Here is a 19,002-nt window from a genome sequence, read left to right on the forward strand (position 1 = left end):
TTGAAAAAGTAATCTGATTACCTAACTCAAGTTACTTTTAATGCATTACCCCAACACTGCAAATCAAATCAATGCCATGTTAGAATACTTAACTGGTATTCACACCAACAAAATGATCCACCATATGTCTGTATATGATTGTTAAATGTGCCTTTTACCTGGAGTGTCTGAAATGGTCTATTCAATAACTCTAGGCTTACTAATGTACATTTTCTCTGTCTGAATAATTAACATACAATAACTTTTTTTTTTTAAAGATTTGCAAGTCATTGGATGTTTGCAATATATAGTGTATTAGTTTGACTTTGCAATTTTTCACCTGGAACACAAATGCATGTGAAGCATGAACATGTCAGAACATGTTTTAAAGAAACATACATGCATATGTTTTTACACTTTGTGACAAATGTATGAATGATTATGAAATGTTGGAGAATGCACTCTATAGTTTGTATAAAGTATTTTACATCCCAAGTCAAATGGGAAGACCAAGACATCACATGCGGCTTTCATTACATGTGTGATTTGTTGCAAAAACTGGAAAAACAAAACATCAAATCATGATTCGTGATAAATTATTACATTCCACTTTTACACATGCAAATGTGAATATTTGTTTGGGAAAGACTATAATTCACATATTTTGTATAGATATATATATATTATTTTTTTGTAAAACTTTTGATGCTGCCCCAACTAGATTACATGCACTGATCCTGTTAAACCACAAATCTTTTGGACTGTAAAATAATAATAAAATACTTTAATTGATAATTTATGTTGCATGGTCAATGATGTACTTTATGTAAAATAAAGAAGGACTGATGTTTCAAAGAAAATCAAGTTGTTCAAAATGGTGTGCATGTGCACTTTAAAAAATTATATTCATGATTTGTTATGACATTTTTTTTGTCAAATCAACTTCAATAATTAATGTCGTTCAGATAACATAACATTTTGAGTTTCTGCTGATTAAACCAATCACTTTTATTGTATTAACTCAAAATGTTAATTTTTTATGAACTCAAAAATTTAAGGCAACCAGGTAACTTACACTTTTTTTAAGTTAAACCAACAATTCTTTTTTTACAGTGTAGCTGCACATAAATAAATAGGCTATTGCTAAAAAAATGTATGCAGTCTTTAATGGAATAAAAAAAAAAAACAGGAAAAATATTTGAGGGTTAGATTAAGGGGTAGGGGATATACAAATATAATTAGCTCAATGCATGTCACTAAAAAGTCTGAAGGTAAGAGGGTCCTAATCTGCATCACGACTGCATTGTCCCATGATATAATAACGAAACATTATCATTTATAAGTGTGCATGTTTATTCTCATTGTCACAGCCATCTCAAATATCGATAACAAGTCAAGTGAGAATTAGGACATGTTATTGGTAGCTTGCGTCTAGTCATGTACCAAGTCCTCGAGGAAGTATGACTGGACCTTGAGAGAGCCAATCAGATCGCTGTATTCCACACTAACAACAAACAAAAGATCGGGGTTCCCTTCTGCTGCTGTCTTTCTGCTCCTTTTACCCGATTTAGTCTGTCCGATCGCCTGGATGTCGTCTTAAATAACAAGGATCAACTTTCTGGATGTCTGTTATTTTTTTGTAAGCTGTCGTTTCGCTGTATTGGCGTGATTAATTCTCTCTAGCGTCTTGCTAACTCGTATCAGAGAGGCTGTTTGCGGGCTAATCGCAGTTAGCTGGCTGGCTAGCCAGCCGTCAGATCCGAATAAAACAACCCCGAAATCTCAGCGGCTCTTCTCCTGCGGTGTCTGACAGCAGTCGCTTTAGTCCCTGGACACTGTTAGAAAGCTGTCCAGCTAAAGATAGCTGGCAAGCTGTTGGTATCGACGGCAGGAATCGGATCGCGATGTCAGGACCGTCATCGGGCTGTGGGTTTCTGATGTCGGTTGTCGTTCACGGAGACTTGGCTCTCAATGAGCAGGAAAAAGAGCTCAACCAGCGGCTTAGACGCCTTTACCCGGCCGTCAACGAGCAGGAGACCCCGCTGCCCAGATCCTGGAGCCCCAAAGATAAATTCAGCTACATCGGCCTGTCTCAAAACAACCTTCGGGTGCATTACAAAGGTAACCACGGCTAACAGCAGCAGATGAACACAAACACCAAGTTGTTTACCAGCTAAATGTTGAAGGCATTAGCCAGGTTAGCTCGTATCAAGTTGCACATCTGATCAGTGATCTTAAAAAGACACTTCTATTAGCTCCTGCGTACTTGTATTGTGTGTAAATCAAACCTATGTTTGTTCACAAAAGCCGCTCAGATCGTTACGGATATGGAGTGATAATCGAGCACGTTAGTCGATATATAAATATACGAGTGTTAACAAGTAATAACTAACTGCTTAGACGACGTGTTTGAATAAAAATAGCCTCCCTTTAGCATTATTTAGCACCATTCTTGAGCAGTCAGCATTGTCTGTTAACTGAGCTGCTGCTTTAATATAATGTTGTATGCATAACAGTGTGTGCATGTGGATAATTAACGTACACATATGGCCTTTGGAAATTAATGATAAAGGTGTTAAGTTTGAAAGTATGAAGTTCGTGTACTGTAGCAATGAGATGGTAGCGAGCTATAAAGATGCTTCAGTCATTTCCGGAAGCTCCTACTCTATAGAGTTTCACTGCTGAAATGCAGTCATTGTCAGCTCCTTTGACAACATGATCTTTGCACAAAGGCCATGTCTTAATACACACATGCTGATGTAGGTACTGATCGAGCCTGTCGCATAAGCTCTAGCGAGGCCTGTGTGTGTGTTTATCTGCAGAGGCAGGTTTCCTGCCACCGCGAGTAGAAAATTAGCACATAAAGAAAAGCTGTAATATATGTATAATTTGATAAACATATTTAGGTATTAAATAAGTAATTTCTTTTAATCCAGTGAGGTGTCTGCCATTTCCCTCAGCTGAGTCATAAAGGTAGGCCACAGAATTAATTAGGCCAGTTGACAGGTAGGTTTCAGGTAGGCTGCGTTAAATTACCAGTAGGCCAAGATGTCTTAAATGTACAAGCTGCATATAAGCTTATGGATTTACTTTAGATATGTTTATGTCTGATTGCCAAGGGTTCAGGACTGAAATGTTACCAAAAATGCCTCATACATTGACATATTAATAATAGTCAGAAAAATCAAATATATTGAAATGGAACAAAGTGAATCTTTAAGACAAAATGTAATATAGACAAAAAAATTTGCTTATGTGTTTCATGATTTGTATTATATTTGATACATCAGGCTTTTAATTGCCAGTAAAGTATGATATAGTGATAATACAGAGCTCACACACAGACACATACATGGGGACTCTCCATAGATGTATTGGTTTTTATACTGTACAAACTGTATATTCTATCCCCTTACACTAACACTACCAATCACAGAAAACTTTCTGCATTTTTACATTTTCAAAAAAACTCATTCTGTATGATTTATAAGCTTGTTTCCTCATGGGGACCTCAATTTAGTCCCCATGAGTCGGTGTGCATTCAGGTTGAAGTCCCCACTGGGATAGAAAAAGATTTGTACTTATTCCAAAATGTAAAAAATTCTGATAGCTTGTAATGTAAATCAGAGATTTATTATAACAGTATAGCAGACTATTTGCATAAAATACTATATGTCCCATGAATATGTCTTTGTAAGATGATATTTAAATGCTTAGATTTATGATCAATGCTTTGGGGGCGAACAGATAATGAAAGGCGGTACAATGAGGATTGAGAGATGTACAAATAAAATTCCCCAGAAGCCAGTTGTCTCATGTTTAATGCATACATTTTAACCTGATTTTTCTTAAAAATTATGTATGGATAATGAAGTAAACCTAAGTGGCTAATTCTGTTCAGTGCCTGTCTATTTGTGCGTTAATAATAGGTTAAATGCCTCTTCAGACACTTTAGGGAACTATAGCTTTTAGATATATTTATTTGCTGTCTCAGAGGTGAGCGTTGTTAAATATTGCAGCTAATATGAAGTGGTTTTGATTAAAAAAAAACCTAAACATCAAAATCTAGACTTTAGCGAGCTATATATAGTTTGTTATACAATTATTTAATTTGTTTGTGTTCATGTTTTATTTTGTGCATTATTAACAGCTACTTTTGTATTTGATGTAGATTTGGTTTTAGAATTTAGAAGTATGAGTGAATGAGGTGTCAATTTTTAAAGGGGCAAATATTGCCCTTTTATAATGAAAAAAAATAATTAAATTCAGACACTGGTTTGTTTTTTTCCTAATAAAATTGACAATATATGTTAAACAAGTAAACATGTTTAAATATCAGAGCAAATAGGCAGTTTCTTTTCTGTTCCAGGCAAAATGTTATCAGCCTGAAGCGTACAGCTCTCACAGCAAAACATTGATTATTTTGCTAATTTTTTTTTTTTTTTTTTTTTTTTTTTTTTTTTTTGCCATCATGACCTCTGGCGATGTTATAATATTACAAATGTTCCAGTTCTCCTTGTGAGTGACACTATCCATCTGCAGTTGAAAATGATTGTTTATGTCATCCAGGTCATGGAAAGACCCCGAAAGATGCGGCATCTGTCCGTGCAACACACCCTATTCCAGCTGCTTGCGGGGTCTATTACTTTGAGGTGAAAATTATCAGTAAAGGACGAGATGGGTATGTGAAGGATTCAGTATTTTGAGATCAGCTGGAAAACTTCAAATGTGCACTCAGTAATTTTTTGTTGATGCAGCAGGATTTATATTGGCACCTAGTGGCGCAGATGTAGCATTATGCAAAAGTTTTCATTTACTAATGCCTTTGTAGAAATTACCTAGTAGAAGTCAGCCATGATTAATTTATTCTATGAGCGAAGAATTCAGCTAATGAGAGGTTTACTGAGATAAAATGATTAGTATGTTTGTTCTGGTCATGTGATCTAATCACGTGATCTCAAAATGGCAGCCCCCATGGGGTGACCTGCACCATTCAGGTTTTATTCAGGCTGGGGGTTATTATAGTTAATTCAAATGAAATGAAACCCTTTTTTTATTTCAGCTAGTTATCAAAGCAACATTTCTCTTTTATCTTGATGTACAAAAAGAACTAAAACTGAACAAAAAACGATGTATATTTTAAAAATAATGCTGTCAAACGATTTATCACGGTTAATCGCATCCAAAATAAAAGTTTTGTTTACATAATTTGTGTGTTCTGTGTATATTTATGTATATATTAATACACACAAACACATACATGTATATATTTAACTTATAAAATATTTATATATAATATAAATTATATATAAATATAAATGTATACATGTAAATATTTTAAATAAATACATGTATGTGTGTGTATATATACATAATAAAAATACACAGTACACACACAAATTACATAAACAAACTTATTTTGGATGCGATTAATCGCGATCAATTGTTTGACAGCACTAATAAAAAAATGAAAACTAATAAAAATGACAAATGCAACAAAATTATTGAAACTAACTAAAATAAAAAATATGAAAAATCTAAGAACATTTAAAATATTAATAAAATGAAACTAAAATAATAGATTTAGTCTCACAAGTATGAATTTTGAAATTTTTCAGTCATACTGTTCATTTCTTTAGGAATAAAACTTTTGTAATTAGGACCAGGTTACTGAGTGCACCTTTAATTTTTAGGGTGACTGATTTTAACTTTCTCTAATAAAACCTTTTACATCAAATAAATGCTGTTTTTTGTGACCAGGTACATGGGGATTGGCCTGTCAGCTCAAGGTGTCAACATGAACAGACTTCCAGGTAAGATGACATTCAGACATTGAGGATTCACTGGACTTTTATTGCTAGTAACATATTAGCTATGTCATATTTTCAGGTTGTTTGTGTCTAAGGTGTCTAGGAGTCCTATTCTGTTTCTGAATCACTAGAGATATACAAGGTTTGAAGTTTAGATGCAATTAGTGGGCATTTTAACTTGATCAGCCACCTTTTTGATGCTCACAGACACTGGGTGGTTCCTCTGTGAGCCTGCAGCTTGTCAGAGAGATAAGCTTTTAGAACGCTTAGTGCTCTTTCCTTAGTGTTTTTGCAGTACATTTTTCCCAAAAAACAACCGTATGTGCCCAATGTTCTACCTTTAGGTTGGGACAAACACTCATATGGCTACCATGGCGATGATGGCCACTCCTTCTGCTCTTCTGGCACTGGACAGCCCTATGGTCCCACATTTACAACAGGCGATGTGATTGGCTGCTGTGTGAACCTCATCAACAATACCTGTTTCTACACAAAAAATGGCCACAGTCTAGGTAGTAAACATTTGTTTTGCATATTAAGATTAAAAGTCTCAACTAAACTCTGGATATTAGTTCTTTCTTTATTACTGATGTTTCAGTAACAGCACATCCTCCTCCATCAATTCAGTGGGCACTTTAACATTACATATACATTTCTAGGAATAGAATATTTTTCATTTAGGATGATTTAGAAGTGTATGGGAAGTTTAAAGCACTTTTGGCTATTAACACACCATGTATGCACACAGTTAAATATTGAATTTATGTGTAATTCTTTTTTTCTTTTTCTTACAGGGATAGCTTTTACAGATTTACCGGTAAGTCTGTTTTTTCATAATCACCTCTGATATTGAAGTTAAGAATTTGTTGCTATATTATTTCATATCATATTATACCCTATAGTTCAAAAGTTTTGCCATTGGTGAGATTTTTTTTTTAAATGCTCACCAAGGCTGCATTATTTGGTCAGAAATACAGCATAAGCAGTAATCTTGTGAAATATTATTACAATTTAAAATAACTGTTTTCTATTTTAATTTTTTTTTTTTTTTATTCCGGTGATGGCAATGCTGAATTTTCAGCAGCCATTGCTCCATTTTTTTTCAGTGTCACATGATCCTTCAGAAATCATTCTAGTATGCTGATTTGGATTATTATCAATGTTTAAAACAGTTTTGTTGCTTTATATTTTTGTGGAAACTGTGATACATTTTTTTCAGTATTCAGAAAGTTCAAAAGAGCAGCATTTATTTGAAATGGAAATCTTTTGTAACATTATAAAAGTATTTTACTGTCACTTTTGATCAATTTAATGTGACCTTACTGAATAAAAGTCTTACTAGCCCCAAACTTTTGAAACGGTATTGTATATTTTGTGGTTTATAATATTATATTTGATGTAGTGCATCCCCTGATGGTTTCATTAGATAAATAAATCTAGTTTACATTCCAATATATGCACATATGTTTTTTGAAAATATCAAGTCACATCATTTGTAACTTTACAGATTAGTTTTTGTTTTCTCTGACTGAAGGTCATGTGGTTATTGATCATTTGTGTATATATATATATATAAATATTTATTTTACTATTGTAATAATCTTTCATTTTTAGATGTTCTGGAGGAAGCTTTTTGCTATTGTTTTGTCTTTCCTTCCTTTCTTCATCATTCAAGATGTTTGGACTGAAAACCCCTAAGCATTTCTCTCGCTGAATAAACAGAGGCCTGTTTGGGGCTATAACAATAATCCATTGAGCAGAAAACACAGTTGGCTGGTGACCAGCATTCATGTTACTCTGAGTACTTCTGTGAAGTATGTCAGTTTAGCAGCCCTGACCTTTCTCTCTATTGGTCCATGAGCAGAGACCCTCTCAGAGTTATTCTCCTAAAAGCATCACAAAATGACTAATATGTGCCTGCCCACTGACCTGACCGAGATGCAACCTTTGAATTATGTAGTTTTATCAAGTAATTTACACACAATGCCGGATAGGACACTCAAGACTCACACGTACATTTTTATTATCAGGAGAAAATTCACCAAAGTGTCCATCTTGTCAGAATCCACTGTCCGTTAAACATATTTTGCTGGACTGTAACACTTCTACACCTTTAAGGAACTTGTTTTATTCTGTTGAAAAGCCAAGTAAATTCAAGGTTTTTAGATTATAAGATTTTTAGAAAAAAATAAATATTAAACATCTTTAGTTTTGCTTTTGATTAACTAAACCTGGCTCTCACCATGAACATAGCCATAAAAGCTGCCAAGGCATTAAAAAGAAAAGAAAAATAATAATGTAGTTTTGATTTGTAATCCGATTAAAATCTGATGTTTTTTCTAATCCGTCTCAGTTTGAACGCCTAACGATTCACATGAACCAAGGTTATTATTTTAAAAAAACATCTAATATCTTCATGCCTTCATTAGCGCTGGGCAATAATATAGTTTACATTTTGTGATGATACACAAGCAATCAAGCAGTCGAGATTTGCAGTTTTCCATCATCTCTTTCACGCTACTCTCAGTTGTTTTATCAGAACGTCTTTCGATATTGTGCTTACATTAACATCATTAACAGAAAGTTAAAATAAGTGATCCAGATTTAGTAAAATGTGCTTATTTTGCTTTCAGCCCAACCTGTATCCCACAGTGGGTCTACAGACCCCAGGGGAGGTCGTGGACGCCAATTTTGGGCAGCATCCCTTTGTCTTTGATATTGAGGATTATATGCGTGAATGGAGAACCAAGATCCAAGCCCAGATTGATCGCTTCCCCATTGGCGAAAGAGAAGGAGAATGGCAGGCCATGATTCAGAAGTGAGTACTTTTGATTTGGAGTATTTTTTTTATAATGTGTCTTGTTTTCAGAACCTTTAAAATGAAATTAATTTATGTGCCTAGTTGCTTATTTCTTTCTGCATAATTCCCCATTTCTTTTTCTGAATTATTCGCTTTCTTCTGTCTTCCCAGAATGGTGGCCTCCTATCTTGTTCACCACAGCTACTGTGCCACCGCGGAGGCCTTTGCCAAATCAACTGACCAGGCCGTACATGAGGAACTTGCTTCTATCAAAAATAGACAGAGTGAGTCTCCCCAGTCAATAAAAATAGGCTGTTCAGACTCTTGTCAGGCATTTTGGGTCTTTCTAATTAAGATCAACAAAAAATCTAATTAACTCTATTTACTTTCTAAAAGGTTCACTATGTAACTTTTTTGTTCAAAATTAACAAAAGTCAATACACCATCAATCCTTCTTCCAAAATGTTTTTTTGTTTGTTTGTTTGTTTTTTTTGTCTTACACTGATTCACTATGGTAAGCCCATTATAAGTGTTTATATTTTAGACCGAGCAAGCTGCTTTTTTGCTTAAAATTGCGTACTCACCCGTGCATGTCTCGTCATATCCGTAAGTAGAGAAAAGTTGCTCCAGCTACTTTGACGAATGTGGGAGTGGCATAGGTTAGTTGTCACAACATGCGAGAAAGGTTGACATGGAGCAGCTAAATCTCAAACCTCCGGGGAATCGCACGTTTTCAAAAACACGCCAAACTCTTGCAAAAAGAGAATACAACAGAGCTTGTAATAAAACAAGAATCAACATTAACTTGGTTTTCGGAGATGCCGTTTTTGTCTCTCAACATGTGAGTAAGGTAATTTGTAGAACAGATAAGTTGGCATATGTAGCTCTAACAGAGTTCAATGTAAAGCATTATCTAATGTGAAGGGTTGTTTCATTATGATTGTTGTAGCGCTGTGCTGGAATTTATTTTCAAGGAAGTAACCTGTCTATTAATGGGCTACATTAACATCAGCTAATCAGCTTGAGATCCTTTCCATCTAAACTGGTTATAAGCCTAGTAGTGTATGCTTCATGAGAGGAAGAATAACTATATTCATCTGCACAGTCACGCAGAGCCGAAGCACAATTGAAACAATGTTCTTCCGCAAAATGCATGCAGTTCTGTTTTTTAAGCAGTAGAGGGACAAAAGTTACATGTGTTTCATGTTTCCACCAAAATTACCTGAAAAAATTTGTCCCAGGAATTTTTTTCCCCAAGTCCTGTTGCTGTTTGCGTTTCCATCTCTAAAATACTATGAAGATTAGGCAAATTACTCCTGTGATGTAGGACTGCGCGCGTCTTTCCAGTTCCCACTGGATTTTTAACAAAAAGTAAAATTAAGCAGTAAAATGTGCTTATTTTCCTTTCAGCCCAACTTATTTTCCACAGTTGGTCTACAGACCCTAGGGGAGGTCATGGACAACAATTTTGGGCAGGATCCCTTTGACTTTGATATTGAGGATTATAGGCGTGAATGGAGAACCAAGAGCTGAAGCACAACCAAAACAGTGTTCTTCCTCAAAATGCATGCAGTTTTGTTTCGTAAGCGCTAGAGGGGCAAAAGTTACGTGTGTTTCGTGTTTCCACTGAAATTACCTAAAACAATTTGTCCCAGGAATTTCTATCCCAGAAACTTTTTTTCCCCCAGACCTGTTGCTGTCTGCATTTCCATCATGGTCTAAAGTACCGTGAAGATTAGGCAAATTGGTCCGGTAACGTAGGACTGCGCACGACTTTCCAGTCCCCACTGGATTTCGTCCTCCGCATATAAGCTTAATAAAGCCTGACATCGCCGACGGTCCATCTGTCATAGTTTTAAACTCCATTGTTGATTTGAATAGCAAACAACTCAACCAATCAGCATGTTCAGCACCCAAGTCCCACCCCCGTTGCTGAACTTTGAAAAAGTACTACCTCATGAGCAGGGAATTTCTGAGGGGGAAATTTTTACCTGGAACTTCACTGGTCGAGTACCACTCCAAAATTCCGAGTTCTTGGGGCAAGTTCCTGCGGTGGAAACACGGCTATAGTGTGCCTTTTAATTAAAGTTCCTGGTTTAATTCTGAGCGATTCATTAATGCATGCTTTCAAGGGTGAACTGAATGTGGAGTAATGACCTCACGATTGTGATTGCAGAGATCCAGAAGCTGGTCCTCTCCGGCAGAATGGGAGAGGCTATAGAGACCACTCAACAACTTTATCCCAGCCTGTTAGAGAGAAACCCAGACCTCCTCTTCATGTTGAAGTGAGTGTGATGTGTGCAGTTTTATAAGAATCGACGCATCTCCAGTGAAGATGATGTACGTGATGTATCTATATCTCATTCCAGAGTCAGGCAGTTCATTGAGATGGTGAATGGTACTGACAGTGAGGTCAGGTGTCTCGGTGGGAGGAGCCCTAAGTCACAGGATAGTTACCCAGGCTCCCCTCGCCTCTTCAACAGCCCTGTTCACAAAGCCAGCAGCTCCCAGGCCTACCAGACAGGTATGTGCACTACATACACACTTTTAAATGAATTAAAGAAAATTTATACTGTATCTTCTGATATCTTCAGCCAGCATGGGTGAAAAATGTCTCACCAAAAATATTGTACGAAAATGTAATCTTCATTGAAATAGCTATTTAGGTTAGTGGTTCTCAACCAAGGGCCCACTAGTGTGCCCTTAATCTTAAACTGACATCATATATTACAAAAGAAGTATCAGAGGTACATATCAGCTTAGAAGGACATTGTCTTGGTCATAGGGGTACTTTGTAATCAAAAAATCATTTTCAAATCAAGGCTAAACTTAGACCGTTATCGCTGATCATTTGTTTTTCCATCGGTCTCCAGGTTTTGATAGTAATTACTGTAATGGAGTTTCATCAAGTAAAGGCCACACCTCAACCCACAGTCACAAGTCTTGTCCCCCTACCCTGCCAAGTCCCGAGCTTGGTGTCCTGAATGGCAGTCGGGGCCAGCAGACCAATGTGAGGTATGTAATAATGATGGTCTTCTGTCTGTACTGTCTTGACTTCTTTCCTTGCTTTCATCACTTTCGCTTTTATTCTTGTGCACTGACTCCTTCGACAGCCAATCAGAGTTCTCTCTCACCGACGGCCCAAAAAAACCTGATGGCGTCCAACTAGAGCCAAAAAAAAACGATGCTCAAAAACAACCTAAAAGCATTTTTTTTTTTTTTTCAATAATCCGTCACACAATTGGTGAAGATCTGTCACTACTTCTGTTTGATCACATTTTTATATTACCAAAGGGCATATTAATTAAGAACATAACTGTACAGCACAGAATAAGCCTGTTATCTCTTGTTGACTCTTCCTAGCAGTGCTGAGGTAGAGATGGAGGTTGATCACTTTTCAAACGGAGTGTCTGAATCCTCTTCAAATGGATTTCTGAATGGCAGCTCTACACATGGGACAGAGCTGGAGGATTGTGATGCAGATATGGGTGAGTAGATTAATTGGGTTTAGTTTTTTTGTTAAATTCCTGTGCATCTGCAGTGAGATTTGTTGTAAAAAATCTGTCTTTTTTTCTTTCTTTTTTTCCCTGTGTGATCTGTATTACAAATCTACATGTGACTCCCAATAATTTAGTCAATTATGTTATGCAAATGAATCCAGTTCGCCATTTTAAATGGATTAAATGCTTTGTACATAGAAGTGGAAAGCGCTCAATCTAAGAGGCAGTTGTGCGGTGGGAGCCAGGCAGCCATCGAGAGGATGATCCAGTTCGGCCGAGAGCTACAGAGCATGAGTGAACACTTGCGCCGTGAGCGGGGAAAAAACTCAGCCAATAAGAAGATGCTCAAGGTACTGCCATCAATACACACTTATTCTGTATTGTAGGTGATATTTGTAGCTAATCACATCTATGAAACATCTTTTGGTTATGGTGGTAATGACCAGTGAACATGGACATGTATGTATATCGTCGCTGTCTGGTGGAAACCTTGTATTTCCAAAAACACTACTTTTCAGAAAATGGAAAAAACACTTTTTTTTTCTCTTTTTTTTTTTAAATAAATAAACATGGTGTTGTCAAAGTTGATTATTGTGGATTTATATATTGTTTGACACTTAAAAGTGTCATTATATTATCAACATTTTACCAAAATCAAGCTCAAATGGAGTTAAAGTTTTTTGACCAGCGAATTTTGGAGAATTTGAGAAATGCATGTTTTGACCGTCTTTAGAACAGCTGCATTTGAGGCAGCTGCATTATGTTTTCATCAACTTTAGGTTATAAAGTTTATTGTAGCTAAGTGGCACTCAGTTTTTTTGTCATTTGATCAAGATCTCATGTTATAATATCATTTAGATCATATATCTCATGTAGAGACATCATGTTATGACTCAATGACAAATGCTTGACTAAGACACTATTCTCCACTTCTCAAATACAAAAAACATTACTTTTATATATATATATATATATGTGTGTGCGTGTGTTCCTTGAGGAAAGAAAACGCTGTACTTATTCAAAGAACCAGTTATTCATTTACATGCAGCACTTTATTCACAATAAAGGTGGGTGGAGTTATGAGGTTTTATCAAGTTGTGAGGTTTAGTCACAAGCTCTTTTTCATCCTTTTCATTGGTTAAAAATTTGTAAAGCCCACAGACGGACATAAAGGGTGACCAAGAGTAATGATTTCTGAGGAAAAAAAAGAAATATGACAAAATAAGGAGATATAAGGTTTCCGCCCGACATCAACGATATGTATGTTTTATGGTAAAGCCTCTTACTATCTCCATTCTTGCAGGATGCGTTCAGTTTGCTGGCATATTCGGATCCATGGAACAGCCCCGTTGGCTACCAGCTAGACTCCATCCAGAGAGAACCTGTCTGCTCTACACTCAACAGTGCAATATTAGGTACTGCATCAGTCTTCTTACAACCTTTGATTAAATCAGAACAATTAAATACCACCTAGTCACCAACCCGATCCCTCTTGCAGCACTGAGCAAATCTCTTTAAACTCCGAACTGAGTAAGTGAAAAAGCCTAAGTGAGCATTCTTGATTTTTTTTTTTTTTTTTTTTGATAAAAATTAATACCCCTGTAGTTCAGATTAGTCATGGTGCTGCAAAACACTTTGGAAGTGTCACCTCACATATCACAAGCACACACCATGTTAAAGGTGCCCTAGAATCAAAAATTGAATTTACCTCGGCATAGTTTAATAACAAGAGTTCAGTACATGGAAAAGACATACAGTGAGTCTCAAACACCATTACTCCACTTCATTCTTTATAAATCTTTCCAACAGTGTGTAATGTTAGCTTTAGCCAGGGAGCACTATCAAACTCATTCAGAATCAAATGTAAACATCCAAATAAATACTATACTCACATGATCCGACAAATGCATGCAGTATGCATGATGAACATCTTGTAAAGATCCATTTGAGGGTTATATTAGCTGTGTGAACTTTGTAAATGCACTGTAATATAGACGAGAGCTCGGGGGCAGGGAGCGTGTGATTTTAAAGGGGTCACAGCCTGAATCAGTGCATAGTTAATGATGCCCCAAAATAGGCAGTTAAAAAAATTAATGGGGTATTTAAAAAAAAAAATCTATGGGGTATTTTGAGCTGAAACTTCACAGACACATTCAGGGGACACCTTAGACTTATATTACATCTTGTAAAAACTGGTTCTAGGGCACCTTTAATATTTTGCATGGATTACAATGTAATTGCACACATTAGTTAATACACATTAATACAAAATAAATTTTAGTTTCCCTTTTCTCATCTCTCATGGTCAGGCTCATACAATATTGATACCATGCTTAAAACTGCATCTCATGTATCTGAGCCAAAAAAGCCTTCTTTTCCTGAAACTAAGCGTCTAGATGCTTACTGTCAGGAAAAACAGGATAATATCTCCAGTATCTTGGATTGTTTGTTTTTTGCTGCTCTTTTAAAATTGTGCTGATCAATGCAACTTTCTTCACCTTGCCACACTATGATATGCATTTGAGTGTTAGTTTATATTTAATTGGTGTAGACTTCCATTTAAAAGTTTTGGGGGAAAAGATTATTTTTATGTTTCTGAAAGAAGTGTCTTATGCTCACCAAAGCTGCATTTATTTGATGAAAAATACAGTAAAAATGTTAATATTGTGAAATATTATTACAATTTAAAATATCTGCTTTCTATTTGAACAATTTCAAATGTCATTTATTACTGTGATGGCAAAGCTGAATTTTCAGCATCATTACTCCAGTCTTCAGTGCTGAAAACAGGTCTGCTGCCTAATATATTTTAAACCTTTCGTTTTCAGTATTCTTTAAAGAATAGATAAATATTTGAAATGGAAATTTTTTAACATTTATAAACGTGTTTTTCACTTTTGATCAATTTAATGCATCCTTGCTGAAGAAAAGTATTAAAGGGATAGTTCATCCAAAAATGAACATTTTGTTATCATTTAAGTTGTTCCAAACCTGTATGAATTTTTCTTCTGCTGAACACAAAACAAGATATTTTAAAGAAAGTTGATAACCAAACAGAGGACGGTAGCCATTGACTTCCATAGTATTTTTTTTAACACTATGGAAGTAAATGGCAACCATCAACTGTCTGGTTACCAACATTCTTCAAAATATCATCTTTTGTGTTCAGCAGCGGAAAGGAATTCATACAGGTTTGGAACAACTTAAGGGTGAGTTTTGGATGAACTATCCCTTTAATTTCTTTTAAAAACAAATCTTACCGACTTTTGAACTGTGGTGTATGTCATTGTTTTCATTTCAGCATTCAATGTTTTTTTTTTTTTCTCATGCAGAGACTCATAACCTGCCAAAGCAGCCTCCCTTGGCGCTCGCCGTCGGCCAGGCAGCTCAGTGTCTGTCCCTCATGGCTCGCACGGGCAGCGGATCCTGCGCCTTTGCATCAGTGGATGATTACCTGCACTAACCTCTGGACAATCATCCCTATAAATGACCCCGTGAAAGAGGCCCACATCATCCCAGTCCATCCCAGACTCCCAAAAAAAAAAAAAAAAAAACTGGGGCCAGCTTTGGCCTGATGTACTGAGCCTTCACATGGCCAGACCCATCCTGGCTCTCATACAAGACTGGATCCTCCTCACCCGGGCCTAAACCGGGCCTAAAGACACATTAGGAGAGGGGTCCTTAGAAGTCAGATAAAATCCCCAATCATTATGGTCTTCTTTTTTCTTTTTTTTTTTTCCTTGTCTTTTTTATTTTGGGGGAGGGGAGGAGGTGTTGGGTGGGGGGTGCAGCAGGCTCTGATTGTTTGTTTCCTAATTTACAAGGCATGAGGAAAATTATTATGACATAATTAATGTTATTATCAGTAAACTTGCATATAAGATATATTTGTTCTTGGTTGAAAGCTGGCAGAGTGAGCGAGACCGAATACCTAAGGTCCCACTGCGGCAACACCCTGCTATTTTCAGGTCTCAGCTTGTGTACTTTACCATTTAAAAAAAAAAAAAAAGAAAAAATATTGAAATTATATTAACACGAGGAGTGGAACATTTAGTTATCTTACAGTAAAAAAATTAAAACCGAGAAAACCTAACACTGCTGAAGTCATCCTTAGTGGTGGTATTTAGTATAGAGCGTTAGTGTGAGCTGTATGAGTTATGCCCTTTTTTTGTGCAAGCGCACCCTCCCTCTGCCAACTGCACAGCAGGATTGATGCAATGTTTGGACACTTTGATTTGTAATTGTATTGATGTCTATGGTCTTTTCATCCACCCAATCCCTTATTCCATCTTTTAAAAAATCCGTATTCAGGCGTTCTCTCATCATCGTTGCCTGCACTGTGTTTTTGTGCAGTTTGGATGTGCGACAGGAACATGGTGAAATTAAGGTCATATCCAGTCTCCGAGAGGCAAGCCTGCTCCATTGTTTTTTCTCCTCTTGTTTACCAGTCAATCCCTCAGACCATCAGTACTTTTAAAACAAGGAGAATGGTACAGTATTGTCATCAACACTGTCTTATCATTTTCAGTAATAAAACATAAATACCCAGTTGAACGAGATACACCAGTTTGTGTTTGGATAAGCGCAGTGAGTGCTCAGAGGTTCAGTGAGTAACAAATATGCAAATATAGCTGGAAGCAGCAACTAACTGGTTTCAAGCGCTTTAAGGCCTTTAAGCACATGTGTAAAAAGGTATTGTTTTATTTAGCAAGCCTGTAACCACCTAGATCATAGATGGAAAAGACAATTTACAGCCAAAACAGGTCATTTACAATATATCTTAGCTTTTTAATAGTTATCGGAGGTGCACCAAAAGCCTAGGACTAGTTTTCGGAAGTAGGTTTTTGAAATAATCTCTGATATTTAACAAACTGTTCAATTGACAGTGGCGGTCCTAGAGGCAAAGTTGCTCCGAATCAGAAGTCCTACCATAAGGTATGAATGTTGTGGGTATGTGCGAAAGAAGTCGTGTGATATACAATCCTGTACGCATGTGAAAAAAAAAATGCTAAGGTGCGCCCCTAGTGGTTGTGTTTTTCAAGATGCGCTAATGTCCTCGTAAACAATCGCGCCACCTTGGACATTATATGCCAGTTTTCATGTCAATCAGACTGACTAATGTGTAGCTATAGCCGTTTTTATATATATATATAGCGCCACCAAGTGGCCAGTCACTGCATTCTTTTTCACGCAACCACAGACTGATCCCGTACATAGGTGTACCGAATTGGGTGAAATTATATCATTCCGTTCAAGAGGGATAGCCGTTTTAATAAAAGTGGCCATGTCCACTTTTAATGTTTTGGCATCCCGTTGCAGATGTGACTTGAACTTTCGACTTCTTTTAGATAATTATTGACAATCAGACTCCAGGGCCCGGTTTTTCAAAAGGTTTAATCTGGATAAAATTGATCCGGATTTAATAATCCTTTTTTTGCCATCCGTGATCACGTAATCCAGCTTACTTTTGGAGCCAGTTTTTTAAAGCAACATCGGATTGGATCAATCTGATCCGGATAGGAACTTTTCAGGATCACAAAATCTGGATTTCCAGTGCTCTACGGAGGCCCTAAAGGGACATGTTGATAGAAAGAATATGGGTTTTGAATTAAATATATTTTTGTTGGATATTTACAGCTGTTTAGGGATTGTTTTATGGCACCAAAATTTATTTTTACTTTAGAGTAGGTTACCGAAAGGCTAAATATGTAGACTAATGTATGCATTTAATTTATTACTTTAACAGTTAAACTAATCAAGAGCAAGATAAAAATGTGTATGTATATTACATGATAAAAATGTTGTATTTTTTGATTAGTTTTAAAGTTTTACTACATTTTCCTCCTGGAATCCACCTTGAAATCCTACCCCCTGTTGGGATCAGGATAATCCTGTTTTTTTGGATCAAAGTGATCCAAATCCTACAAAAAAGTTCTGAAAAACCCAAACTAAAGGTTTGATCCGGATCAAAACCAAGATTGGATTACGTGATCTAATCCGATTATGTAATCCGTTTTTTTCTTTTGAAAAACACATTTTCAAGATTTGATCCAATCCGTTATCCAAAAACCTAGTGGATTACTTTTGAAAAACCGGGCCCAGGGGATCTTTCTGCATTCTATCCATGTGAAAAAAAACACTAAGGTGCACCCCCGGTGGCCGATTTCTTTTGCATTTCTCACAGGCCTCTAGTCAAACAGGCCCAGTGAATGTCTTTTCAACTGGCCTTTGTTTGATAGCCGCTCGAACTTAATTGACCAATGGAGGTTGTTTTTCGAGATACGCTAATGTCCTTGTAGACAATCACGCCACATTGGACAAAGACACTGCATGCCAGTCAATCAAACTGACAGCTGCATAGCTATAGCCTTTTGTGGTTTTTACCCCCCAGGATTTGATTTTTACCGGGGGGGGTGGAAGTAAATTAAGGCCCAGTTTCACAAACGGGGCTTAGATTAAGCCTTAGTTCAAATAGGGCATTTAAGTAGCTTTTATAAATCTGCCTTAGAAAAAAATACTGGTGTGCATCTTGAGACAAAACAATGGCACTGACATTTTAAAATATATCAGTGCAAGTTGCTTTCATTTAAAACAGCTCAAACATGCATTTAAGTCTGTGAAACCGAGGATGACCAGGGTGTTTTATGTTAACTTTTAGAAATGCTACAACCATGATTTGTCCATTTGGTCATCATAGTCATGTAGTTTGATATTCAAATGTATATAAAAAGCAACTAAAACAAGAAATGTCAGTCCTTACATCAGGTTTACATTTATTAAAGTGTACAGTAAATACACAAACTTCAACATTCAGCTTCTGCCACAATTTTTTTTTTTTTTTTTTTTATTTAAACAAAATGGAAGTCAATTCTTTTTCAATGAGCCGAGACTGAATCTTATTTGATGATACCAT

The 19,002-nt window shown here is 36.4% G+C and overlaps 1 protein-coding gene across 2 annotated transcripts; it reads left to right on the forward strand.

The window, feature by feature from the left end:
* Positions 1-1,464: 1,464 nt before the first annotated feature.
* ranbp9 (RAN binding protein 9) lies at positions 1,465-18,936 on the forward strand. 2 transcript variants are annotated; one of them, XM_067362248.1, is made up of 14 exons: positions 1,465-2,100; positions 4,549-4,660; positions 5,740-5,792; positions 6,134-6,301; positions 6,584-6,606; positions 8,423-8,607; positions 8,761-8,873; positions 10,766-10,874; positions 10,959-11,113; positions 11,463-11,604; positions 11,953-12,077; positions 12,288-12,439; positions 13,393-13,504; positions 15,422-18,936. In XM_067362248.1, exons 1-14 carry the CDS (start codon positions 1,884-1,886, stop codon positions 15,550-15,552), a joined length of 1,797 nt encoding a protein of 598 aa, XP_067218349.1. In that variant the 5' UTR covers positions 1,465-1,883; the 3' UTR covers positions 15,553-18,936. The 2 variants fall into 2 exon arrangements, with proteins under 2 accessions (XP_067218349.1, XP_067218350.1); XM_067362249.1 differs by having other exon boundaries at positions 11,956-12,077.
* Positions 18,937-19,002: the final 66 nt, after the last annotated feature.

This window comes from Chanodichthys erythropterus, chromosome 16 (assembly GCF_024489055.1).
Source record: "Chanodichthys erythropterus isolate Z2021 chromosome 16, ASM2448905v1, whole genome shotgun sequence".
Taxonomy (NCBI): domain Eukaryota; kingdom Metazoa; phylum Chordata; class Actinopteri; order Cypriniformes; family Xenocyprididae; genus Chanodichthys; species Chanodichthys erythropterus.

Coding starts and splice junctions, on each gene's coding strand:
- ranbp9 (XM_067362248.1), top strand. CDS start 1,884: ATGTCAGGACCGTCATCGGGCTGTGGGTTTCTGATGTCGGTTGTCGTT. Junction 6,607..8,422: donor TAGCTTTTACAGATTTACCG/GTAAGTCTGTTT, acceptor TTTTGCTTTCAG/CCCAACCTGTATCCCACAGT. Junction 8,608..8,760: donor TGGCAGGCCATGATTCAGAA/GTGAGTACTTTT, acceptor CTGTCTTCCCAG/AATGGTGGCCTCCTATCTTG.